The sequence below is a fragment of the Chelonoidis abingdonii genome, chromosome 24, assembly GCF_003597395.2.
Source record: "Chelonoidis abingdonii isolate Lonesome George chromosome 24, CheloAbing_2.0, whole genome shotgun sequence".
Taxonomy (NCBI): Eukaryota; Metazoa; Chordata; order Testudines; family Testudinidae; genus Chelonoidis; species Chelonoidis abingdonii.
Genome location: NC_133792.1, coordinates 9,809,524 through 9,835,867, shown reverse-complemented (window position 1 = coordinate 9,835,867; position 26,344 = coordinate 9,809,524). Strand labels below are relative to the sequence as shown.

The window sequence follows — 26,344 nt, the reverse complement described above, 5'->3', positions numbered from 1 at the left end:
CAAGATTCCAGTACTCTGGAATGCTGCAATATGGAGGAAAGCCAATGACCAAAAGATTTTGACTGCAGAAACTAACTGCCTGAGTGGAATACTGAGAGTTTCAGGACTACAGAAAATAAAAATGAAGTGATAAGAAAAACACCTTGGGATAGAAACAATTCTATTATGGAAGATTCAGTAAAGACAATTGTGGTGGTCTGGAAACAAGTCAGGAATGGACCCAGAAAGGATATATACATAGCAATACATACCAGAGTACTAGGAACTAGAAACAGAGAAAGACCAAGGAGGCATTGGATAGACACAGTGAAGAACGACATAGAACAAAAAAGGTTTCAAGATGAAGAAAGCTGTGAAGCTAGTGCAAGACAGAAAGTGGTGGGCAGACTTTATTCAGCCCCATGGTTGCTTGCAGAGCTGGCTGACGGGAATCAAAGAATATGATGCCAAATTCCCAGGACATCTGCTGCTATAGTAATATCTTGTCCATCATTCCCTACCCTGCATAATCTCTTGTGAAAATCCCTGCTGTTTTTCTTGCTTGGATGAAGCATGCATTATCACCTTGTATATCTGAGAAAATCTTAGTGGGTTTTATTCCTTAGATAATTAACACCTCTCGGGCAGGTCAGATGAGGTCAGGGGTCCTGTCTCTTTCTCTTTCTCTTTGTTCTGTAATCTGTTTTCTGTTATATCTGGAAATATCTTTCCCTGGAGGACCTTTTCCCAAGCTGCTTCTTGCACATTTGTTTGAGATGTTTTCTGAACTGACCACCAGAATCTTACTTTAAAGTGCGTAAGTGCATCCCAATGTATTGCAAAGCGTCCCTCGTGTCACCACTGCAGCCTCTTTAACTCAGCTAACTCTCACTCCATGGCCCATTACATCTCACTGGCCTTGTAAAAATGAACAAACCATGTAGCACTATTTATTCCTCAATATTACGCACAGCCCTTGTTATACTGCACAGATAGGCCCCATAAGTCCATACTTGTCCCGTGACATCATCACCTTGCCCCTCTTCTGCCCCAGAGATCTCTTAACTCTGCACAGGCCTCCTAACACCACACAGACCTTGTAACCTCCCGCATCCTTCATTACACTGCACATTTGTAACACACTACCCAACCCTCCTTTCATAGCACAGACCTCAGAGCGCCACACAAGCCTTGTAACGCCAGCCAGGCCTCCGCACCATTCTGGTTAATCTCCCATCAAAGCACAGTGGCCCAGGATTCAGTCCCTCTCTACTCCTCACCATGACAGCAAGTCAACTCTGAGAGAGCAGGGGATGACAAGAAACACACTCTGACTTTCTTCCAGAACTGTCACAGTTTTAAGTACAGAAAACCTGACTGCTCCCTCTTCCAAGGCTGTGTCTTTTTATCATTTGGAGCAAATATCGGCAGAGTCCTTCGGGCTATTGGCCTGATGGCAGATGCAGTCATTTTCAATAGAACTCCAGAAATTTCAATTATATTAAAAAGTATTTTGGCAGGGTATTCTCTGCTCTCCGAACTATGTGCAATTGCAGTAACTTCCAGGTCCTCCACCTTCTCTTACCAAAGGTATCAAGCAGCAGCACTTTTAGGAGAATTTAGTCATCTCACAAATTGAAATTATGCTCTGGTTCAGAAAACCAAACAGCTCAAACTAGCTGTTGAACTTTATAAAGACTAGAGCCTGCTCTGCTGCAAACCAGCATAGATCCGATGAAGCCAATGGAGCTACACTGATTTACATCAGCTGAGGATCTGGCCTTAACTGTTTAATGACATCTTATAGCCAAAGAAACACTATAGCTCAGTATTGCTTAAAGTGTCGAGATCCATATAAGAGTAAACTACTACACAATATAAATGCCTGGACTGCCCAAGGAAAAGAAAACCCAAGAACCAAACTTATGATGTTAAAAACAGACAAAGCTACCCAAACAAAAGCCATGTAACAACCAAGGCAAGCACTAAACTTCACTGCTTGGTCACTTTCTTTTTCTGTGTCCCATCTCCTTCCTGTATTAGTATGTTATTAGAGAATGTCTCTCTAGATTACAAAACCTTTGAGGCATAGATCCTGCCCTCTTACCAGTCTGTAAGCCCCCAGCACACACCATTAGCCCGCCACACATAAATGATGAATGTAATTATCATCCTAATAAAATATTTCCCAACTAATAACACTACTGTTTCTCCTTCACCCCTACTCCCACATTTTAAATAAATGAATGGAGATATACCTATCTCTGGAAGGGACCTCGAAAGGTCACTGAGTCCAGCCCCTGCCTTTACTAGCAGGACCAAGTACTGATTTTTGCCCCAAATTCTTAAGTGGCCCCCTCAAGAACTGAACTCACAACCCTGGGTTTAGCAGGCTAATGCTCAAACCACTGAGCTATCCCTCCCCCACATTTTCTCCTTCTTGGGCACTCTATTCTTCATTCGTACAGTCACATTATAGGCGCATAGTCAGTTTTTCCATTGTGACCACAAGAAGCTTTTAATGAGGATGATATTACTAAGAACACTGCACAGCTCACCTGTCAAAACCCAGAGGTATTGCTTGAGACAGTGCATTACAGGTAACAGCATACCACGCTCTGCAGCCCAGGGCCTTGTCCGACATCCACGGAAGCCTGCTCCTGGACCTGGGAGTGTGACTGCTCACGTGACCACATAGCACTACCACTACCTGCAGCAACCTTCTCACCTGTCCTATGGAAGCTCAATGCAAACAATCACTGAGACCTCAGACCAGAAACACAGTGGCCATTCTCTTCAAAGCTGAAGGGACTGGCCTGATTCAGTGAAGATGGATTTATATGGCCACATCCTGAAAGGCCCAAAGCATCCTCAAATCCCACTGATGCCCATGGGAACTAAGCATGTCCCAGGAGGTGTGCAGCCTCTCATAGATTTGGTTCCTGAGGAAGCTGGGCGGCACATACAAGATTTACCAGAAACAAGTCCCTGTTGGCTTAAGTTATTCGGACCCAAAAGGAACTAACTGATTGATTGTCGTCTTCCTCACACTTGATCCTGCATTCGCTGTTGAACTGGAAGCCGTTGGTGCACTGGTACAGCCCATGGAACTTCGAGGATGGAGGGTCACAGGTGACGGGCACGCATGCCCCAGCTAGCCAGGTGCCATCTTGCATGCACTGGATCTTAAAGGCCCTCCTTCCATGTGGAAACAAACCAGAGTATTTAGTGAGTGGCTGAGTCAGCTACAGCTCTGAAGAACCTGAGCTCTGTTTAGCAAGCTGCAGGAAATGGCCATGTTTGTGCTTTTCACACTAGGGATCAAGTTGTGAATTTTGCATCGTGTGGTCTTAGAGCAAAAATAATGATGAAATGCAAAACCAACATTCACTCTGCTGGTCTAATCCCCTCTTCTGCCTTTCATACATCTCCCAGAATACTGCTTCCCCAGTTTGTGAGCTGTGGGTCGTCTGAAATGGGTTGAACAGGGTCAGAAATATGACAGTAGTAAGCCGTCCCCACAGAGTTCCAAAAGGGACTCCCCAGGTTGCACATCAAAAATATATTTCTAAAGTAGGTCCTTAGCATAAATTTTTGGGGAATGCAGGCTGGAATTGTCAAAGGATCCTGACTGAGTTAAGTGCCCAACTGCCCTTGAAGGGTGGGTGCCTAATTCCCTTTGTTTCCTTTGAAAATCCCAGGTGTTCTATCCTCTGAACTTGGAAGAGCACTAATAGGGAGAACGCTCATTACTTTGTGTCAAGAAAAGATCTTCTTTCTCATGCCTATGGGATCTCATCTGCAGCCTACCCTATCCTCATTCTGTACTCATAGGATCTCTAGTGGTAGAGCTGGTCCAATTATTCATTGCAGATAAATTCATTGCTGAATTTAACTGTTTTTTCTGTTGGTAAACACACTTTGATATCTACTGATTTAGCCATTATTTTAACTGTTTGACAGATAGTTTATGTGTATTGTGAGTTAATTATTTTCTTGGACTATTCAGTATTTATTATTCATTATCAGTGGTGTGTTACTAATCACCTAAGTCATACAGAATTGTTTCTGCTATCTCATTGGATGATAGAAGCTTTTTAAACAGGTGAAGAATGAATCATGAATACTGAATAATTAATGCTCTTTCTGGCGCATACATATTTTTGTTCGGATGTGAATATGGGTATTTGTATGAAGAACGACCACTCCCCAAACATTTGGATGAACAAAAGTACGTTTGGGATTAATGACTAAAAATGGCATGAATATGGTTGAACCAAACAGCTGTTTGGAATCTGAGCAAATGGCTCCAAACATTGTTTTTACTGTATACAGCAAACTTTGTTTGGAATTAGGGTTCTCATCCCTAATTTCATACACCTGGGATATCCTCTATAACCCTTCTCCTTTCTGGAATCTTTGATAATGTGTTGCCCACAACAACTGCTGGCGTATGTGGGTTGCCCCACAATATTCCCTGCTACTCACACAATCCACTAGTACCCACAGGTCTTCCTCCCCTGAATTTTTTTTTTTAACCCATGTCTCTCTGGAACACATTGGTGTTACTGTTTTACTTACTTCTTTGCTTTCCTGGAGGAGCCAGGAACATGGTAACCCGGTTTGCATTTGTACTTGCAAAAGGAGCCCACTTTGTGCTTATCTTCACGGCAACGGGCAGTCTGAAGATCTGCATTGGGAACTGGAGATGGAGCTCGACACATCAGCTCACAAAGGGCCTCGGGGAAGGACCACAGCCCATCTTCCATACACATCAAGTTGCTGTTGTTTCCTGGAGATGACAGTGGACAGGTTTAATAAAATCAGGCATGGCTATTTTGTTAGAGTATCATAACCTATAGAACAGATCAAAAGATTCCTTGATTTGCATGTCAAAGTGAGCTATGTATATTTTCTGCCTTTGTCTTCTGTGTATTCTACCTTTAAATAATTAAGAACTCCGCTGTCCACAGAGACAAGGTAGCCATTCTGTGCTCTTTTCAGGGAAGGCTGTGACACAAGAGACACACAAGAGACATATTGTCTGCATTTGCATGGATACTTTACCTTTGTTCTTTCCTGTTCTGTTGTTTCTCATAATCTAAATAAAACAAAAAGGTCTTTTCTGTTTGAAAATATCCATGCATGGAAAGTCTGCTTGCTTGTTTGCAAAACCATTCGTGAGCTACCCCAACACACACAGACACACACACAGACACACACACACACACACACACCCCATGGCACCAACATGGTGTTGCTGCCATCCTTTCACTCTGCTTGGGTGTGATATCCCTTCTCCCTACCTTGTGTCTGTCCTGTCTATTTAGGCTGGAGGTTTTGGATGCTAGGGACCATCTGTATTGCATTACAATTCCTAACACAATGGGTTGGTCCTTTGGCACTACTATTTGAACATGATTATCATTATTATTAACAACTAAAGTGTTGTTTTCCTTTGGAAGCTTGCTTGGCCAATATCTGAAAGGTAAAAGATACAGTAGGACACATTTATCCCTGACGTAGCTTGGCTGATTTCACTGGAGTTACACCAGGATGAATCAGGCTCAGTATGTTTTGTATTTCTTTGTCATTTCATGTTGTATGTAAGAAAGGCACAAGCAAAGTCTAAAAAAAAAATAAATCCCTCAGCTGTGAGCCAATAACCATTCAAAGACCTAATAGTCAATCAGCCCCCCCCCCAATCCAGTGCTGCAGAAATAGTGTGGGGAGCTTCAGTCATGTTGACAAGTTCCAAACTGAGTCCCATAGGGTCTCTCTCATCTGGAAGGTTGAGAGCTGTGACATGAGATGTCAAAGCTGAGATTCAGAGAGAGGAAAAATGGAGGAATCCCTAAAGCACAGCAAGGCATGCAGAGAAGCCCTCCTCCTTCATTAAACCATTGGTGGCTTTTTTTTCTTCCCTTTGTAATTGTGGCTGATTGCTGAGGTATTTTTATGAAATCCAAAGCTTTTTCCTGTGGCATTAGCCTGCTTCTCTTGTCTGACTCATGCAGCGGTTCTGCAGTCCTGCACTGGTGAGACCATGCTTGCTACTGCACAGTGATCAACTGTGACATTACAAACAGCGGCTTCCATGACATCAGTGATTGAATTAGGTCTGAGTCATTCAACTTCCATCCTCCAGAAGCTCAGTGGCAAAGTCTGTTAGTCACCATCTGTGACTGTGCAACAAATGATTTCTTTATCGCAGTGGTCTCCAAACTGTGAGGCGTGCCCCCCCTAAGAGGGCATAGAGGAAGGTTTGGGGGGCATGAGGAGAGGCCCGGACCAGCCCCCACAGGGTACAGAGAGAGAGCACCACACAGCCCAGCTCTGGCTGCATCCACAGCTCCACTCCACCCCTTCTTATGCTCCCAGGCCAGCTCTGCCCTCATTCCCCCTCTGCCCCTGCCTCTAGCCCCAGCTCCTCCCCAATCCCCAATTCTGCCTTCAGCCCAAGTTCCTCTGCAGTGGGGGTGGGGTGCAGACAGATTCCATTACTGATGGGGGTGGGGCGACAGGAAAAGTTTGGGCACCACCGTATTGCTTTGATAGCTACACTCCAAAAGTACAATGATACTAGACACCGCAGCTGAGCAAACTAATGGCCAGTGTCCATCAGCCTAGCTCCACTGTGTTCACCATTTGAGGATCCGGTCACTTGTGACTTATTTTATTCTGCAGCGTTTAGTGTGACCATTTTTACCTTTTGTGCTGGACAAATGTGCAGCCCTTGAATTTGAATAAAATAGCGACTGTCACATTTAAAACTAAGCCCACTATTTCCTCCCCCGCCTGTTGTTTCCAATTAGATGCCACCTTCCTTTTGGAGAGGATCCCATGTTAGCGCAAAATAATAATAAAAAAGACATTTTGATAAAAATAAGATGATTTATAACAACATGGGCAGCTTTATCTTTTACTATGGAAGCGTTGGTTGTGGCTATGTAGTTAAGGCTGAGCTGAGTTTTGCACTTAAAACAGGAATTCAACAATTTTGTCACGAATGAAGAATTTAGTCTAGCCTCCCACAAAATTAAGGGTATTTCATGTACCTCATCTGGAATGCAGAATTAGCACTACCAGATGAGCTGACATCATACATACAAAAGAGCCTTGAATCTCGTGTACCTAAATATACAGTAAAGTTAGGGATTAATTCAGTGTTGGTGGGTTACAAGTCAACTCGCCTTCAAAGTTCTTTCAAGTTAGCAATGCCTTCCTGCTGTATTGACAGGATCAGACCAGGCAGTAGTGAGAAGGGTAGAGATTGCAGTGGTTAGGACTCCAGAAGCAGCAGGAAGTTGGGATAGGCACTCATCAGGGAAAGAAGGCAGTAGCAGGAGGAAAGAAAGGAGCAGAATGTGTTACTATGGAGAGTAACATTTAGTAGACCCAGGCAGGGAAGGCAGAAAAGAAGCGGACAGGGTGGGATGTCCTGAGAGCTGGGAAGAAGGATGGTAGCAGGAGAGAAGAGAATCAGGAAAAGATCCCTCAGGGAACTGAGTGTGCACCAATGGGTGGTGGAGGCGGGAGGCTGAAGTCTTCTGCTGCCATTAAAAATAAAGGAAAGAAGCATAAAGGGGAGACTGGAAAAGGAAACAGAGGAGACATGGGAAGGAGGAAGACAGAGCAAGGAAACATGCCCCATTTGGGCACTGACAACATTTCAGGGGGCAGATCCTCAGCTGTGCTTCAATCAGTGTGTCCAGTTAATTCTGGGATGTTCAAAAGCCATGGGGACCATTATGTCCAGTGCATCATCTTAGACTGTGAGATGAGCTGGGCCAACATCACAAGTTCTGAATTCTTCAAAGTTCAGATGCAGGGTTTTGATTGGGATTCATCCAATGAAGTTCCTTAAAGTCTGAAGGAGTTGAGAGATAGAATCCCCACTTGGCTCCACCCCTAATTTATGAATGATCAAAGTCACATGCTGTGCTTGACGGGGGCAGGAAGAAAAAAGTAAAAGATGGAGCTGAGATCACATCTGGAACATCTGCTCCAGTGATCCATCTAGCAGCACCCCCCTCACAGGGGTGCGGACACAAAGGCAGACCTAATGTACCTCAGTGAACAAGAGAGACGAATCCTGAGATTCCCAAATGTTCTACATTGCCACAGGGTCAAATCTTGAAAGTTCTGAACATCAGCAGTTCCTACCAAAGTTGGAAGGAGTTACAAGTGTTAAGCACCTCTTCAGGATTCAGCCCTTGCGCAACATTCTGGGTAACTTAGAAGGCTTTTAGGGGTGTGTTTGTTCCTTTCACTGTTTACTTCCAACGGTCCTGCCATCTGCTCTGAGGAATCCTCTCTCCTTTCTCATTCCAGACAAAGCCCTCTGTACAGTTTCTGACTGCTTGTCATGTGTGAGCCTGATGACAGCTTTTGAGGATTTCTTTTAGATGTCAGTAATAATAATCAATGCCCAGAGGTTTCCTTTTGTCAGGCTGGATTTTGATATTTATTAACAGTCAGTACCACTTTGCTAGTCTACTAGGAGTCAATGGGACCACTTATGTCGAATAGCACCTTATTCCACATGAGTAAAGGTGTCAGAAACTGGTCCTTGATCTGTACTCTCTTCACGTAGCTCAGAATGATCAAACAAAGTGCTTCCAGCTACATACATCACAGCTCTCCCAAGAGATGGGGATGAGACTCATGCTGGTGCTGGAGCAATATTTTCAAAAGTGCCCAAGTGACTTAGGAGCCAATGTCCCATTTTCAAAAGTGACACAGGAATTTAGGAGCTTGAGTCCCACTGAATTTCACTGAGATTTGGACTCCTAGGTTTCCATGTGATTTTAAAAAATGGGACTTAAGCTCCTAAGTAACAGGAATTTTGAAAATCCCACCCTATGTTCCCTGACTCTCCCCGCACACCCCAGGAAGAGCTGTTAGCTTTACATTTCACTGATGGCATTAAACATCCTCTTCTCCCTCCCAGCGAGGGGAGCCAACCTGGAGTCACTGCTCTGATTCTATTTATTCCTATTACTTTTTAAAGTTTTGATTTTATGGAGGCAATTTTTGCTTTCATTATAGTTTCCAGCCCACAGTCATCAAGGGACAAGGTATTAAATAAACCCTCACAACATACAGAAAGAGGAGGGGAAATTAACTTCCAGCATAAATAAAACCTGGCGGGTAACTTTCTGCCCTCATTCTTTTTCATGCTTCAACGCCATGGAATAATCATCATCATCATAATAATAATAATGACTTCTCTGGGTCTTTTACAGACTGAACCTTAACTTGTGGCAAAATGCCCTCCATACCTTTCAGCAGGGCCGGAGGTCGGCAACTGAAAGAGCATTTCTTTCCAAAGATGGTACCCTCGCTGCAGTTGAATGTGGCTGGGTAGACATGGTACTGGTCTGGGATGCCGCAATCCACTGGTTCACAGGCCACCTGTTTGTTCCATTTCCCATCCGTGCAAGTCACGGTGATGCTGGACTCCAGCTGAAAGAGACACATGGCCAAAGACATGACAGCCAGCAGGGGAAAGATCAAACCTAAGAATAACCAAATAGCTGTCAATGCTCACAAAGAGCCACCCACAGCCTAACCGCTGCTCATGTTTGCTATCCAATCAGGTTTCACAAGCCAATCATTGAGCCTGATCACCAGCGCTTGGGTCGGAGGTTTCGGAAAAGCATTGAGACATTAAGGAAATTGTGTCAGTGAGTCAACAGGGGATATTTTCCCCTCTGAGTTAGCACCAATCCAGTGCCCCCAAAATGCTGTGTTGTTGCTGATGGGACTTCGAAGGGAAGTTCTAATAACCTGTGATTGTTACAGAACCTTTGGTGATTTTTCTGCTACTAGGATGTTAACCCTTGTATCCAGCTGAATGTGAACCGGAGTTATTCCTGTTTTCCAACTTCAACTCACTCTCCAGTTTCCACTGGATGTGAATCTCTTCTTCACTTCCACTCCTTAGGCACAGCTGTATGTGCAGTGAAACAGCTGCAGTGCCTGACCCAGGACAAGGCTGCATATCAAGCTGTAAGGTGCTCTGGCACCCAAGGTCCTGCACGTTGTGTTCCATTTCCTGGAGATGCTCACAGTTACTCTAATAACACTGTCATCCATGAACTCCAGCAATTATTATGTACTTGTCTACGGCAAGACCTAGCGATGCCAAATGGAATCAGGGCCCCACTGTGGCAGGCACTGGACATGCCCATAGTAAGAGACAAGGCAATATTACTATCCCCATTTTTCAGATGGGGGAACAGAGGCACAGAAAGGTCACACGTGGCAAAGTGTGTACAGAGCTTCTGTGTCAAAGCTGGAAATTCAGCTCAGATCTCCTGAATGCCACCTAGTGCCTGGGCCACAAGGCCATCCTGTAGTTGCTTGCAGGAATGTCCCGCAGAGACGCATCAGATATCCAGAAACCCTACATAGCAGAGAAGACAGAAAGTGAGGGAGCCATCCTTCCATTGCTAAAACTATGAATTTACTACAGAAAACAGACAGATGGGGTGAAGATAACAGAACAAATAACACAGCCAATATTTTAATTTTTTAGAAAAGCAGCATGGTTAGAAGCCAGTGAAGGCCATTCCAAGAGTATGACTCCTTCCGGGGGAACAGAGAGTGGGATGGAGAGGAGAAAGAAGAGAGACGTAAGAGACCAAAAAGCAAGAGGTAGCTAGAGCAGGAAAGAAAAGATACCTGGACAAATCTGCCTGAATTGTAGCAGCCCTGTCCCTCTAGGGGATATTTTATTCAGGGCTGGCACAGTCACAGGAGATTTGCAATGCCAAGCATTGATCTGGGTTTATAAAAGCAAGGGAAATTTTTCTAGCACACATCAAAGGGACCTGGAATTCCCCTTTGCCAAAACACCCTAATGGTTTCAACAGAAGTTTGAACCTATCTCCCTTTGATATATGGTTGTATTCAGAATGGAAAAAGCAGTCCCACAGACTGGAGACTTCCTAAGTAGCCACAGAACCCCTTTTCCAGGTCACCAAGTTTCTTTACATAGGAAGCACTGTTGACAAAAACAAAACAAAAACAAAACAAATTCCTATTGATCTGGAGCGTAACATACCGGGATCCATGGAGAGCCTAAGGCAAAGTGACATTATGGACATCACTTTCAGAGGATGTGTTTCCTAGGGTCTTTATCCTCACTGCTTTCCAAATTGTCTGCACCACTTTTTAATTGCTTATAGACTGTAGATAGAAAGTTACTTGGAGATGTCTGTACTACAGGAAAGTTGTTTTACGATGTGAGACTCCATAGAAGAAAAGTGAAGAGATGAATGTTCAGGTAGGTAACATACCCACACACCCATCTTGCCTGTTCTGATCTAGTCCTTGGAGCAGAAGCAGAAATTGGGCATTTCTCAACCACTGAGATTTCCATTATTTTCAATGGACAGCACGTGGGTTAATGAAGGAGTTCAGGGCCTGATTCAGAGGTTGAGTAACTACAGCTCCCATTCCATGTTTCAGTCAGAGTGAGTAAATCAGGCCTTTCGTCTCTATAGACCAGGGAGACATCACATGCAGTCTTCCCTGCTACCACAATGCAGCATGTGGTTTTGCACTCCAGGCTGCATGGCTCTATGGTGAGCGGAAGCCACTGTTTCCCATAAGAAACATTATTATTATGTGCTAATTTTCATAGAACCTATGGCCATGGCTGCTCAGCACATGAATTTCAGAGCTTAAAACACAAAATAAAAACTGTTAATCAAATGCCTAATCAAATACATGCCTCTTGCACTGTGCCCTGAAGGACACTAGACTCAGGCTCTGATAGAAGTCACACAGAAACGAATCCCAAAGGAGTGAGAGGTCAGCTCAGGAATCCCAGCTGCTGGGTATGGGGTGTTCTAATTTAGTAACCAACTTCAAGAACTTCCCAGCTGACCTTTGCTTCTGGGAGAGGATATAGAGGAAGAGACAGCCTCTCCAATAGAATCATAGACATGAAGGGCTAGAAAGAACCTCGAGAGGTTATCAAGTCCTGGCCCCTGTACTGTGGCAGGACCAAGAAAGCCTAGACTATCCCTGACAGGTGTTTTTCCAACCTGTTCTTAAAAACCTCCGATGATGGGGATTCCACAACCTTCCTGGGAAGCCTATTCCACAGCTTAATCCCCCTGATAGTTAGAAAGTTTTTCCTAATATCTAACCTAAATCTCCTTTGCTGCAGATTAACTTCTTGTCCTAGTTTCAGAGGACACAGAGAACAACTGATCACTGTCCACTTTAAAACAGCCCTTAACATACTGGAAGACTGTTATCAGGTCCCCGCTCGATCTTCTTTCCTTAAGACTAAACATTCCCATTTTTTCCCCTTTCCTCAGAGGTCACATGTTCTAAGCCTTCCATCATTTTTGTTGCTCTCCTCTGGACTCGCTCCAATTCATCCTCATCTTTCCTAAAATGTGGCACCCAGAACTGGACACAGGACTCAAGCTGAGGCCTCACTAGTGTCCAGTAGAGCAGGACAATTATGTAGTGTAGCTTACACATGACAGGCCTGAAAAGTATTAATGTGGCTCACAGGGGGTTAAGTAACCCAACAGGCCACACCTTAGGGAGACTTAGGCTTGATAAGGATGGAGTCTAGCTGAGCAGGGAGCAGGTGGGGCTAATATAAAGCCAGGAAGTACGCAACAGACAGGGGGCTGTAGAGCGGAAGCCTGCAGTCACTCACTGGGCTTACAGAGGGAAAGGAAGAGACAGAAGCCCTGGGATCCTGGCCCTGAAGGATAGGTTACCCAGAAGGGTTGTGGAGCAGAAAACTGATGGGGTGGAGTAGGAAAAGATTTGGGACGGTACAGACATTTGTTGCTGATTCAAGGATTCCTAAGATGGAAGCTGGAGTAGTGGATGGGCCCGGGTTCTCTTATCAGCCTTGGGGAAGTTTCATTGCCTTGGATTGGAGGACTGCTGGGTAGGATACCTGATCAGCCAGTCCAGTGAGACTGTGACTCTCTGGAAGAGGGAAAACACAGTGATCTAGCTGGAGGGCCTAGCCATGAAGAGGGAGTATCCTGCCTCACAAGGAGGAAGCACTGCAACTCCTGGAACATGAAAAGAGCTGTAGCATGAGCAGGACATAGAAGGGGGCATCAGACTGGGCAGTGCTATTCCCCAGACACAGCCACAAGGAGGCACCCCAATGATGAGTAGTGTAACCCATGACAATCCTCCAGAATATTAGCCTTTTCTTCCACAACTGCATCACATTGTTGAGTCTTATTCAGTTTGTGATACACTATAACCCTCAGATCCTTTTCAGCAATCTGACCACCTTGCCATTTATCCCCCATTTTGTAGTTGTGCATTTGATTTTTATAAGTGTAGTACTTTGTGACTGTCTTTGTTCAATTTCATTTTGTTGATTTTCAGACCAATTCTCCAATTTGTCAAGGTTGTTCTGAATTCCAGTCCTGTCCTCCAAGTGCTTTCAACCCCTCCCAGCTTGGTGTCATCCACAAATTTTAGAAGCATGCTCTCTACTTCATTATCCAAGTCATGAACAAAAATATTGAATAGTACCGGACCCAGCACTGACTCCTCCGGGACTCCACTTGAAACACTCTCCCAATTTGACAGTGAATCATTTATAACTATTCTTGGAGTACGGTATATCAACTAATTGTGCACCCACCTCAGAGTAATTTCATCTACATCACATTTCCCTAGTTCACTTATGAGAATGTCATGTGAGACTGTGTCAAAAGCCTTACTATAATCAAGGTATATCACATCTACTGGTTCCCCACATTTACTAGGCCAGTAAACCTATCAAAGAAGAGAATTAGGTTGGTTTGGCTTGATTTGTTCTTCAGATTTATGCTGGCTATTCCTTATAACCCTATTACTCTCTAGGTGCTTACAAACTGATTGTCCAGCAATTTCTTCCAGTATCTTTCCAGGTATTGAAGTTAGGCTGAATGGTCTGTAATTCCCCAGGTCCTCTTTGTTCCCCATTTGAAAGATAGATACTATGTATGTTTACCCTTTTCCAGCCCTCTGGGACCTCAGTCATCCTCCAGAAGTTCTCAAAGATAATCACTAACAGTTCCGTGATTGCTTCCGCTAGTCCCTTAAGTATTACCCAAACATTCGTTAACCCGTTCTTTCCTACTTTGGCTGGTGTTCCTTCCCCCTTGTTGTTAATATTAATTCTGCTGAGTATTTGGTGACCATTACCATTTTTAGTGAAGACTGAAGCCAAATGAGCATTAAACACCTCAGCCTTCTTGATGTCTTCTGTGATTAGCTCTCTTCCCCGCTAAGCAGAGGATCTACACTTTCCTTTATCTTTCTCTTGGCTCTTACTGTATTTAAAGAATCTTTTCATTAATCAGGCCCCAGACCAGTCAAGAGTGTTAAAAACATTTTCCAAACACCCTGAACTGCTCCCACAAACAGGGAAATAATATAGAAACTTGAACCCAGGTGTTATACATTTATGCAGGCCCACTCAAGAAGTAGTCAAGTGTGCACTGCTCTAGCTAGCAATTCCTGAAGGGCTTCAGCAGTAGTTGTGTTGTATATTAGTATAGGGGCAACCAGCTGCAGCTTGTGCGAAATGGTAAGTGAATGGGTTATTGCCCTGTCGCTTAGAAGACGCCACTTGCCAGCAGTGCACTTGTTCTGCACGTATTGCTGCCTCTGCCCTGATCCTGATATGGCATGATCATTCTCTGCTGTGGAACAGGAAAATTCAGTCTCTTGTTGAATTTGGCCCTAGGCTTCCCTCCAGTGGAACTTTCCCAGACCTGTAGGATCATCTTCTTCAGGATAAGAAGAATTGCTAGAATACTTCAAACCCTTCAGCCAGTGCACATCATAATCAAAAGATGGTTCCATTGTAGAAGAAATAACATATTAGAGTGTGCGATCATTGGCTTCTCAAGCAATTTGTTCCCTAAATTGTATGGTGGGGACTCTTGGTTTTCAAGGTCATTGATACTGTACTCTTTAAAGCATCTACTTTTGTTACTTTAATGAATACTGAAACGCACATACCTTTGTGGCAGAACATTACAGGCATGGCTTTCAGGAAAGGAAAGTGAAAGCTAAACTTATTCCTTTCAATGTGCAGAGGGAATTTAGATTGCCAGAGTTAGAGTAAATGTATCCAGAGAGCCAGCATTCACAGCCCTCTTTTTGCAAAATGTGCTAAAGGCTCTGTGAAGGCCACAGGTGGCCAGGACCTCATCCAAAAGATGGCAGATCCAGCAGCGGAGCATTCCTCAATTCCACAGTGAGTCATTAATCAGTGCTGCCTCAGAGGGAGCAGAACCACCCCCTGAATCATCAGCTGCATCATAGCCAGAAGCACCCATGATTTCCCTTGCAGTTCTCCCATTAAAGTACTGACCAGGTACAAGCCTGCTTAGCTGGTGAGACCTGTCAAGTCCACACAGCCCCAGGCAGCACCTGTGCAACACTTGGCTTTAGCTTGTGGTTTATTAGCTGTCACTTTGGGCACTTTGTGTTGCTCTGACTGGCATCCCCAGCACCTGCTTCCCTCACTCCTCTGCCTTCCAAAACAAGCCTTACACAGGAAGAGACTGAAAAAAAAAGAAATACAGTTACCCAGTGTCTGGTGCAGATTAAAGGAACTAAAACTCCTCCAGTATCATAAAAGTGGTTTCCTGGGACTTCTGACAGCTTGTGAGAATCCACGTCCCCTTCCCTCTGCCCGAGACCTGTCTGCTCCTTCTTCGAGAGACGCTTCACATGTGAAGTTTCCTCTCCTTAAAAATGAACAGCTGTGTGCTCTCCTCTAAGTACTCTTCCACTGCTGCCCACTTACTGTGCCGCTAATTGAACCCACATGAACGGTGCTTTCTTTGCCTGGCATGATTGATGATGCCTTTGCACAACACTAAGGAGCTGCTGGGTTTTAAGTAATACCTTGCAACCACAGCAGCAGGAGCAGTAGTGGCATCCAGAAGGAGAGATGACAAGAAATAACCAGGCGACTGGGGCTTTTAGGGAAAGAAGGACAAAAAGGGGATGGGGGAAGAGGAGAAAGGTAATGAAAGAAGAAGAGAGGAGGGAGGAAAAGAAGAACAAGAAAGATGAAGATGGGACCAAATGAAATATGGCTAGAGGAAGAAATGGATGTAATAGGTAATTGAAAACGGCCCTATATGGGAAAAGGTGCATTGAGAATTTAGCCCCCATCAGCACACAGAGCTTCTTTTGTCATCGATATGGTTAAATGAGGTTGAGAGACAGATACAGTAAATAGCCATTGCACTGCTACACCTCTGCTTACTGAATATGGCTTCACTGTATTCAGGGTTCTGTCACCTCACGCAGCTTGCCCTTAGATGCCCCCTCCTCAACAGAGCACTGATTGAATGGAAATGATTCAGAAAAGGGCAACAAAAATTATTAGGGGTCTGGAATGGCATCCGTATGAGGAAAGATTAATAAGACTGGGACTTTTCAACTTGGAAAAGAGACGACTAAGTGGGGATATGATTAAGGTCTATAAAACCATGACTGGTATGGAGAAAGTAAATAAGGAAGTGTTGTTTACTCCTTCTTGTAACACAAGAACTATGGCTCAACAAATGAAATGAATAGGCAGTAGATTTAAAACAAACAAAAGGAAGTATTTCATCACACAATGCACAGTTAACCTGTGGAACTCCTTGCCAGAGGATGTTGTTAAGGCCAAGACCATAACAGGGTTCAAAAAAGAACTAAATTCATGGAGGATAGGTCCATCAATGGCTATTAGCCAGAATGGGCAGGAATGGTGTCCCTGGCCTCTGTTTGCCAGAAGGATGGATCACTTGATGATTACCTGTTGTGTTCAATATCTCTGGGGCACCTGGCACTGGCCACTGTTGGAAGACAGGATACTGGCTAGATGGACCTTTGGCCTGATCCAGTAGGGCCATTCTTACATTCTTATCTTCATGTGCCAGGGATGGGTAAGGACCGAGACTTAACCCAGACCCAAAAGCTGAACAGTTTTTAGCCACTGAGATGGAGATTTTTTAGAAGTGCCTAAGGGATGATAGAGATTGACTTTCAATGGTACCTGGGTTCCTAAATCTTTTTTTTTTTTAAATCTGCCCCAGAATTCTCTCTGTTCAGTCCCTAAAAAACCCTCACCTTAAAATATCTATGAGAAATTCAGCTCTGGAGCTGAAATCAGGGTATAATCATCAATCATTTTCATCAGCATGGCAGTCCTCACTGTGTCTCCCATCAAGAAGGCTATAGATCTTCACAACTCTCTTTCAGATGCCTGATTTCCTTCCCTAGCCAACATTATGGAATACCAGCTTGTGCAAAACTGCTTTCCTTCTCCCTTTCTCCAGTTTCCTTCAGCTGAACACGAGGAGCATGTTTCCAGTTCTGCAAAAAAACCACTGTGCAAATACAGAGGTTCCATCCAGGGCAAAAAAAGGCCATTGGTTATTGATAGTCAACAATCCATATACCCCATTTTACTTCTCAACTACTGTCATCAGAAGAGAAACTGGAAGTTGGGAAGCAATTGAGGAAGGAAAAAAATAAATAAAAGGAATCAAAACCATGATAATTAAATTCCAGGATTTCTCAGAGATTTTATTTCTTGCATGAAAATAACCCACATTCCAGCCTGAAGCACCTGACTGCAATGAAATAAAGAACCCCTGTGCAAAGCATGGTGAGATCTCCTAAGCACATGCATAACTTTAAGCATGTGCTTAAGTGCTTTGCTGAAGAGGGGTGAACTTAAGCACATGCTTAACTCTGCTGAACTGAGGCCTCAAAGCCCACATACATACTACAATGAATGCACAGAATATAACAAAGGCAGAGAACCTTTGGTCTAGGGTGGGGGGGGGTTTTGAGGGGGGGGGTCTTTGGGAGAGGATTGTTGAGAGCAAAGTGTGGGATGGATCAGGGTTCGGATAAGAGCATTGTGGCAGATAGTGAATCTCCTTGGCTAGTGGAATTAACATCTCAAGTTGTGTCATATGAATCAGATCAAGTGCTGAATGCTCGGGGGGAGGGGAAGGGGGGAAACACACTTTAAAACCAGGGTTCTCTGATCAAAACCATACAGTAATAATTGGCTTCAATCTTCCCCATTAGGGACTTTTCCCATTTAAGCGATATGGTGTTGGTGAAACAATTTTAGTTGTTTTATTTACTTTGTGGATTCCTGTGTTCTCAATGCAAAGATCTAGTCCAACTATTTCCCTAGTCAGTCATTGAGGCTTGTTTGAGACTTTGTTTTCTAGTCTGCAAAAATGCTCAGCTGGAGCTAGGGTTCTGGTGCTGATGCCAATTCCGATGGAAGAGGCCCAGCTCATGGGGTCCTGTATTTGTTTTGTAATTGAGTTGAAAGGGCTGACTCATTCCCCTCCACTTTGTCTCCCCCTCCTTGATCTTATGAAGAGCACAGTATTTTACAAATACAGACAAGCTGCTGAGTGTGGCTGTTTTCCTTTATATCCCCCGCAACACACGCTTGCTGCCCCTACCACAGAAAAAAGTGCCCATGTGGAACACCGTAACTAAAGCACTGTTGGTCTTGCAGGCAGGACCCAACTGGTTTTACGTAAACAGACCTGAGAAGAAGGAACCAGTGTGTGTGTGTATGGGGAGGGGAGGAGAGGAAAACTCTAAAGCTTTGCCCCCAACTTTACCATGAGTCTAGAGACGTTCTGAATGTGGGAGTCATGGGACAACTTCCCTGCCCCCACATTCACTCTCTCCTCACAAACTGCAGGGAAAGCTGGAATGATTTTCACAGCTCTGATGAAGTTCAGCCCCCTCTCCGGGCACTGAAAAATCATCCCTGCCTGGGGATGACTTATGCCTGGCACTCACAAAAATCCTTCTGAAGAGCAAATAGTTTGGCTTTGGAATGTACCAGATTGTAGCAAGTGTCAGGTATTTGGGGGTGGGAGTGGGAAAAAGGATTCCAAGGAGGATTCTCCAGGGTTTCTGCTAAAAGGTATTCGCACACACTCCACGCTTCCTGTGACATACATGAACACTCTGCCATGCTATCAACACACACCAGGATTTCCAGGAACTAAGTATAAATATTTCCAGAACAAAATTAATGTAAAATTTCCTAAGTGGTGTTGCCTCCACTTTTTGGTTCTGTTTAAGCCGGAAAACAAATGAACAGTTTTCCCCGTCCCTTGCCCTCTCTGCCAACACGTGCACTTCTGGGACTGGAGGCTTATCACGATCTGAAACCTCTCTCCCCCCCCCTTTTTTTTTTAATCTGAAAAACCTGGATACATTTTCCCCCCTGTAGTTCATGTTTGTGCATCTCTGCACTGTCAGGTTCTGGCTGGAAGCAGACGGAATGAAATGCTGCAAAAGAGGCACGGCCTGTGACGTTATCAGGCCAAGACAAAAGAGAAAACACCAGAAATCTCACCAGAAAGCTCGTGCTTGTGAGATTCACAGTTCAGTTTTGCAGACCTAATAAGATCAGATAAGGTCAGAATAACCATCTAAACATTTAGGTCTTTATCCACATTTCAGAAACATTTGAAGTTCACCCATCATTAGAACATGTTTCTATAGAGTAAAATGGCCCCTTTCTCAAACAAGAAGACATATAGAAGCTATAGATCTAGTTAATCTTGCTATAGCTGTTTGGCTCTTGGGAAGGAGTGTACGCTACTAGCTCAAGTATAGATCTGTGGATGAGGATACCTGGATTCTATTTTCAGCCCTGACAATGACTACCTGTGTGATCTTGTGTGAGCCATTTGGCCTTTCTATGCCTCAATTTCTCCAACTGCAAAGGAAGGTAGTAATACTCACCCACTCTCTCTTGCATTTTATGAGGGGCAACTAAATTGTTTGTAAGGTGGTTGGAAATACTCTCATGAAAGGCTTTTTACAATAAGACCCAACTTTTTATCATCTGTCTGATGATGAAGGAACCTCCAAAGCTTTGGAGTTTCTATAGGATGACCAGAAAGAAAGCGTGAAAAATCGAGACCGGAGTGGGGGGTAATAGGAGCCTATATAAGAAAAAGACCCAAAAATCGGGACTGTCCCTATAAAATCGGGACATCCGGTCACCCAAAGTTTCTATTCTGATAAACTCTCTCAATTTAAGAACCTCCTGTGAACCTATTCCAACTTTCTGAGTCTGTAAAAGTGACTTGGAAATCACTCAAAGACAGGCTTTCTTGTGACAATCCTGGTATGTCCTACTCCTGGCTCGGACCAGGAATTGTACCATGAGAATGGGCTTTTTTATGGTGTTCCAGCATTTCTGCTGGTGAGCCTGGAAGGACTAGGAAGTGCAGAGGCATGTTTGAAAAAGATTTTGAAATTTAGATGAAAGTGTGAGTCAGTTCCTATTCTATGCAGACTTATTTACCCATCTCTCCTTTTGGAGTCCCCCCCAACACACCTGGCTCTTGATGAGATCATCGTCTTGCAGTACTTGCAGAATGTAGCCCGTCTTGCAACTCACACTGCACTGGGCACCGTTGTAGAGCTCCTCACTGGTGCAGTTCAGCACAGCATTCTCAATCTGCAGCTCCTGACAGTCAGTGGCTTCGCAGGAGTAGTGGACACAGCTAGTAAGGAAACAAGAAATGGCCCCTTTAGTTCATTTTTGCAGGACAATGCTAGACTGACAAATGCTTCATTGGTAGGGCAGCACGTACAAGTGACCAGCTTGCCTACTGAACTAGTTCTGCAAAAATTATCTGGGAATAGTAGGCACCATTATCGCACTTCCTGCTGAATGGGAGCATGCTGGCAATGACACCTGCAGCACATTACAGATCTTGTGCATGTGAATGTGCAATGCTGGTGCAAAGGGCCAGGTTGTCAATGCTTGAGAATGACATTTGCTTTTTGTACAGGATACACAGAACATGAACGGTGTGCACTGCAGCATCTCAGGCTTCCCTTCAGCGCTCCACCAAATCTTACCACAGAAGAACCATCTTCAAGGTTTAGGGACATTGTTCAGTCTCCAGGCACCATCCAATCTTTGGTCACTGCTGAAATTACAATACCTATAATGCCAGTGTTTTTGTGATGCCGATACCTGTTTTGGGGGAACTGGATTGAGACTAATATACTCAGGTCACAAAGAACACAACTCCAGGTATGTAGCTAGCGATAAGCTCTTATCAGTTAGAACAAGCTCAGTACTATGCTGTCTTTTCAGGTCACTCCAGTTGCTGCCTTCCTGTCCACAAAGCGTTTGAACAGATGGAACCTCTCTGTTTCCTCACAGGAAGTGATATTAATATTTAAAACAATTTGCAAAATAATGATTGTTTTTAAATGACACATAGAAGATTGTGTGCAGCAAAGTCTTTCAGTCTATGATAACCCAGACATAACAACTACTGAAAACTTATCCAGCTCAGGAACCTAGCATTTACCCAGTGGTTCTCTATTTACTATTGTGGGCTGCATATGCAGCTCTCTCTGTGTTGTGTGGGCCGCATCCACACAGTAGATATACTACCTGTATGGCCCTGAGGATGTCACATGGGCTACAGCTGGGGGCTGATTTGGCTTGAAGCGGCTCCCGGGTTGAGAAACAATGATTTACATGATATTGTTACATGGCCAAAATGTTGTATGGACACTAAGTCTGAGGTTTTCAGCCTTTATCTTTTCGACCCCCTCCACCCACAACATACTATAAAAATGCCACGGCCCATTTGTGCCACAATAACTGGTTTTCTGCATCTAAAAGGGGGTAGCAACCAGGGCAACTGCCTGGGGTCCCATGTCGGTGAAGCTACATTGCTCAGGCTTTGCTTCAGCCCCAGGTGATGTGGCTCAGGTCTCTGGGCTTCAGCCCCATGTGATGGGGGTTCAGCTTTCTATCCTGGGCCCCAGTGAGTCTAATGCTGGCCCTGCCTGGCGGCCCCCCCTGAAACTTGCCCCAGGGACCCTGACTGCTGGTTGAGAACCACTGCACTAAGTAACTACCTCATGATATCTTTGTGAGGAAGCTGAGTCAGGGCAATTAATCCCATTTCAGAGTTGGGGAAGGAGATACAGAAAGGAGAAATGACTTGCCCAAAGCCACACAGTGAGTCAGAGGTGGAGCCAGGTTTAGAACTTGGGACATACTGAGTCGCAAATCAGCCTTGGACACAGTGTTCTGTCCCTGTATCAAATCATTTCTCTTCCAACTAGGAAATAACCACACCTGGGAAGTAACCTACTCTTGGAATTCAACCATTCCTTGCCTCTTGGAAGCCCTTCACTGGAATGAGTTTGGCTGCTTCTATCCTCTGCATGCAGACGGACTCCATGGGCCCAACTCCCATCCCTTTCTTCTAGGGTGATGCTGCCCAGCCTGAGTAAGGTGCAGCATCTGAAAGATGCCTCCACAATTCCCACTTAGGACCAAACTCACAACGAATAGTATTTTACTCCATAAGCTGTCCAACTGAAATCTCTGGTACTCAACTAGTCCTAGAGGCAGCCACCGTTACTTAAAATTGAGCAGCATCTTACTTTGCAAGTAATCTTGTTGACATGAGTGGAACTAATTATTGAAGAGGGTTCCACTTAACATTCATAAGGTCTGTCGAATCTGGCTACTAAAAGGGAACAGATATTGAATATGATGTCTTGTCCAATCACTACACTATACGTTCCAACTACACCTGTGCATTGAGGCTAATTGTTATTTTGTTTTCCTCTGTTTTTGGACAGTGATATTTTGTATGTGAATTTCTTCTGCCTTGGTGCTTCACTGAGAAGTAAGTTGTGTTGTCGAGGAACAAAGTGAACTTCATTGATAATTCAACATATTGAATAAAGAGAAATCTGTTCTCAAAAATACTTGTTGTGAACTTTGTAAATCTTGCAGGAAGAATTAAATCCTTTTGCACAAATGTCAGATAAAAATAAATAAAATAATAGATCTTTTTCAGTAAATATCTGATGTACCCCAATGTACAGCATATTGATGCTACCCTGAATTTAAGGATATCATAGGAAGGAACAAACATGAGAAAAATTAGGGCCAAATTCTGTTGTCCTTACACCAGTACAAATCTGGAGTAACTCCACTGAAGTCAACAGAGCTAGCCATGATTTACATCAGTGGATGTGAGAACAAGAATCTGGCCCCCAGATGACCATTGATAGTCATGCAGAACTGAAATACCAGAGGCAAAAGCATTAAGTAATACTTCTTGTGATGTTCCTCTTTCTGCTTACAAGTCCCCTTAACGTCTTAGCAAATGGCTGGGGAACATTTTTAGCAATCCCTTGAGGCTCCAGATTATGTTTTGATTAGCAGGCTCATCCAAGCAGCTTTCTCGGCATGTAACTCTATAAGAATGACTTCATAAAAAAAAAAAACAATAGGACCATTCACTTTTTGTAAAACAACAACTACCACTACTAAAAGTTTCCAATTTAAATACTTTTGGTTCTCTTGCTGCTAGTTCCAGTTTGGTATCAGCTACTGTCAGCTGTAAATCCCAATGAATTTTGGAGTCATCATCCTGACCCGAGTGCTGCAAGTGCAGAATTAATAAGCTAAACAAATGTCCACAAGAAAAACATCCAGACAGAACTCATCATGCCCATAAGCACAAAATGGTGGGCTGCACCATTCCTTTCTCAGGTACTACCATGTAGGAATGGGAAAACAGGACATGTTCAAGAAACCATATATTCCTAAGGAGTGAAAACAGCGACAAATCTACCTTAATCCACCTTCTTAAATGTGGACAATAATTTTTCAATTAATGACAATGAAACTTTGCACTGTTCATGTGAGGCTCGCTAAGCAGATTTCAAAGAAGGGTATGTTACAGACAGGGAAGCCAAGGTACAGAGAAGGTATGATTCAGTATTTGCAACAGTGGTCTACATTTGGAAGCCCAACTTGAGACAGCTTCAGTGTGATTTTCAGAGATGCTCCGCACCTGCAGCACCAGCTGGAGTCCAAAACCCCCACTAAACTCCCAAACTCACGCCCTGTGCATTTAAAGCTGTGCACCTAAAAATCAGGGCACCCAAAATTAGGGACCACTTTGTTTTGATCTTCATAGAATATCAGGATTGGAAGGGACCTCAGGAGGTATCTAGTCCAACCCCCTGCTCAAAGCCGGACCAATCCCCAACTAAATCATCCCAGCCAGGGCTTTGTCAAGCCAGGCCTTAACAACCTCTAAGGAAGGAGATTCCACCACCTCCATAGGGAACCCATTCCAGTGCTTCATCATCCTCCTAGTGAAAAAGTTTTTCCTAATGTCCAACCTAAACTGTTCCTCACTATTAACATTTTGCATAGCTTAATTTCTGCTGACTCATCTCTCTGAAGATACCACTGGTTTGGAAACATAAGGACGGTTGTATTACTATCTGCATCTTTTCAAGTACCTTGTCTCCAAAGCTCTCTAAGCTCTGACACTCAAATCTGTGATGTTGGCTTTTAACATTTCTGGACAAATCAGGAAAATTTGGAAAAGTATGCGGGGAAGGGGAACTATGTGCTCCTCCAAACTCATCCATGTCTTTTGCAGACTAGAGAACTTGAGAAATACGAGATTTTATAAGATTTCTAGTATCTTTTGGTTTCAGCCATGTTGGAACTAATACTGCACCAACAGCCTATCTCACAGTGTGGCACCAATTGAAACCAGGAGGAGAAGAGACACGTGACTTTGTTAAAGTATATATTTAACCAAAGTATTTTGAGCTTCACAGAAAATGTGAGTTCGGTTCATATCTGTGCTAAAGTTCTGAGTTAGTTTTTATTTTATTTTTTATCTTATTTATTTTATCTGAACCATTTCACCCATCTCTAATCTAGATATGCTCAAAACTTTAGCTCCAACTCCCCTCTGCTAATATTGGCCCTGATTCAGCAAGGCACTTAAACATGAGCTTATCTTCAAGCATGTGCTTAAGTCCCACTGGAAGTATATGACACCAATGGGACTTAAGCATGTAGTTAAGTGATCTGCTGAATGGGGGCCCCGGTAACACAATCCTGGAAACATCTGTATGGTGATGTGTTTGTACGAAATTATGACAATTAAGAGGAACTCTTCCTTCCTTGTATAAAAACAAAACAACACCTCCTGCTTTGTAAAGCATACAGCAGCCAAATATCTATTCCCAACCCTGAGGTCAAACACTTTTTTGTCCAAGAACTCATCCTAACACTGCGCACCCTCATTATTTAAGTAATTTCCTTAGTGATCGCTCTGCCAAATACACTTGTATAGGCAAGCACAAAGACCCACAAATACACCCTGCCATACAATAGAGGACCAATTCTGACCTCATTTTACATAGATGTAAGTACTTGTGCAGTTGAGGATAGATTTGGGACTTAGATCTTAAACATTTCTGTCTACACTGATTCTATAACAATGCACATAACATACACACAGACACACACATCCTCTACCCATGTTTCTAATGTTCTCATCATCACCAGGTCTCACTGAGGTGGACACAAAAAAGCAGAGATGGACATTTCTTCTGGTCTGTCTGGAGCGCATTTGTCAATCGAGAAAAAACAGACTCTGTCTCTTTACTCAAAACAAAATAGGTTTCGGTGAATGCTTTAGAAAGCGGATGCATGAGGCTGCTTCCAGTTACACTGCTGGTTGCAGTTAAAAAGTTCAACCAAAGAAAGATTTGAAAATCTTGTTGTCATTTTAGTTTCTTTTCTCCAGCTTTCTGCTAACATCTTGTCGCTTTCTTTGTTCTGAAGCAGAAGTTCTGAATATGTATAAGGCAAATATCAGAATTCATTGGACAGAGGGGATTGGATGGACCAGGGGATTTGGAATGGCTCTCTGCTTCAAATTCTATCCATGATAGTGATCAGAAATAGTTACCAGCTGTTGAGTATTCATTCAATGACCTGGGTGAAACTGAACTCAGCCCAGTTCCTAGAGGGACATCAGTGGGAATTGTGTGTATATATTGATAGGAGTGGAGTGCAGAAACAAAACAGGTAGAGGTAGAGGGGTTTGTGTGCATGAGAGAGAGAGAGAGAGAAAGACAAATACCTGAACACTTCAGAGCTTTCTAAAAAGTTTGGGTCTAAAACTGAGTGAACTGAAGGGAAGGAGAGGCATAGCCTACCATTGATGGCCATTGACTGGTTATCCAGACTCCTAGGTTCCATTCCCCACTTTGGAAGGGGAGTAGTTCACAGTGGTTAGAGCAGGGTGGGGCAGGTGTCAGGACCCCTGGGTTCCATTACCAGGTCTTCATGAAAGTTTTTCCACCTGGTTCTCCTGCTCTGTGAAATATCATGTCCAGTGAGACCTCTGCTGAAATGAAGACCTCAAAATGCTCAAGCATTCAAAACACCTCTAAGCCCTCACGGCAGCTAAGCAGTGTTTGGGAGGTGTGT

The 26,344-nt window shown here is 43.8% G+C and overlaps 1 protein-coding gene across 1 annotated transcript in view; it reads right to left on the bottom strand.

The window, feature by feature from the left end:
• The window catches only part of PAPPA (pappalysin 1), a 222,758-nt gene that overhangs the window by 40,888 nt on the left and 155,526 nt on the right, over positions 1-26,344 (bottom strand). The window contains exons 14-17 of the mRNA XM_032797888.2: positions 20,381-20,549; positions 9,264-9,447; positions 4,561-4,771; positions 3,006-3,177 (exon numbers count right to left, since the gene is read on the bottom strand). Of these exons, the coding sequence (XP_032653779.1) occupies positions 3,006-3,177; positions 4,561-4,771; positions 9,264-9,447; positions 20,381-20,549 (736 nt within the window). The remainder of the gene's footprint in view (positions 1-3,005; positions 3,178-4,560; positions 4,772-9,263; positions 9,448-20,380; positions 20,550-26,344) is intronic.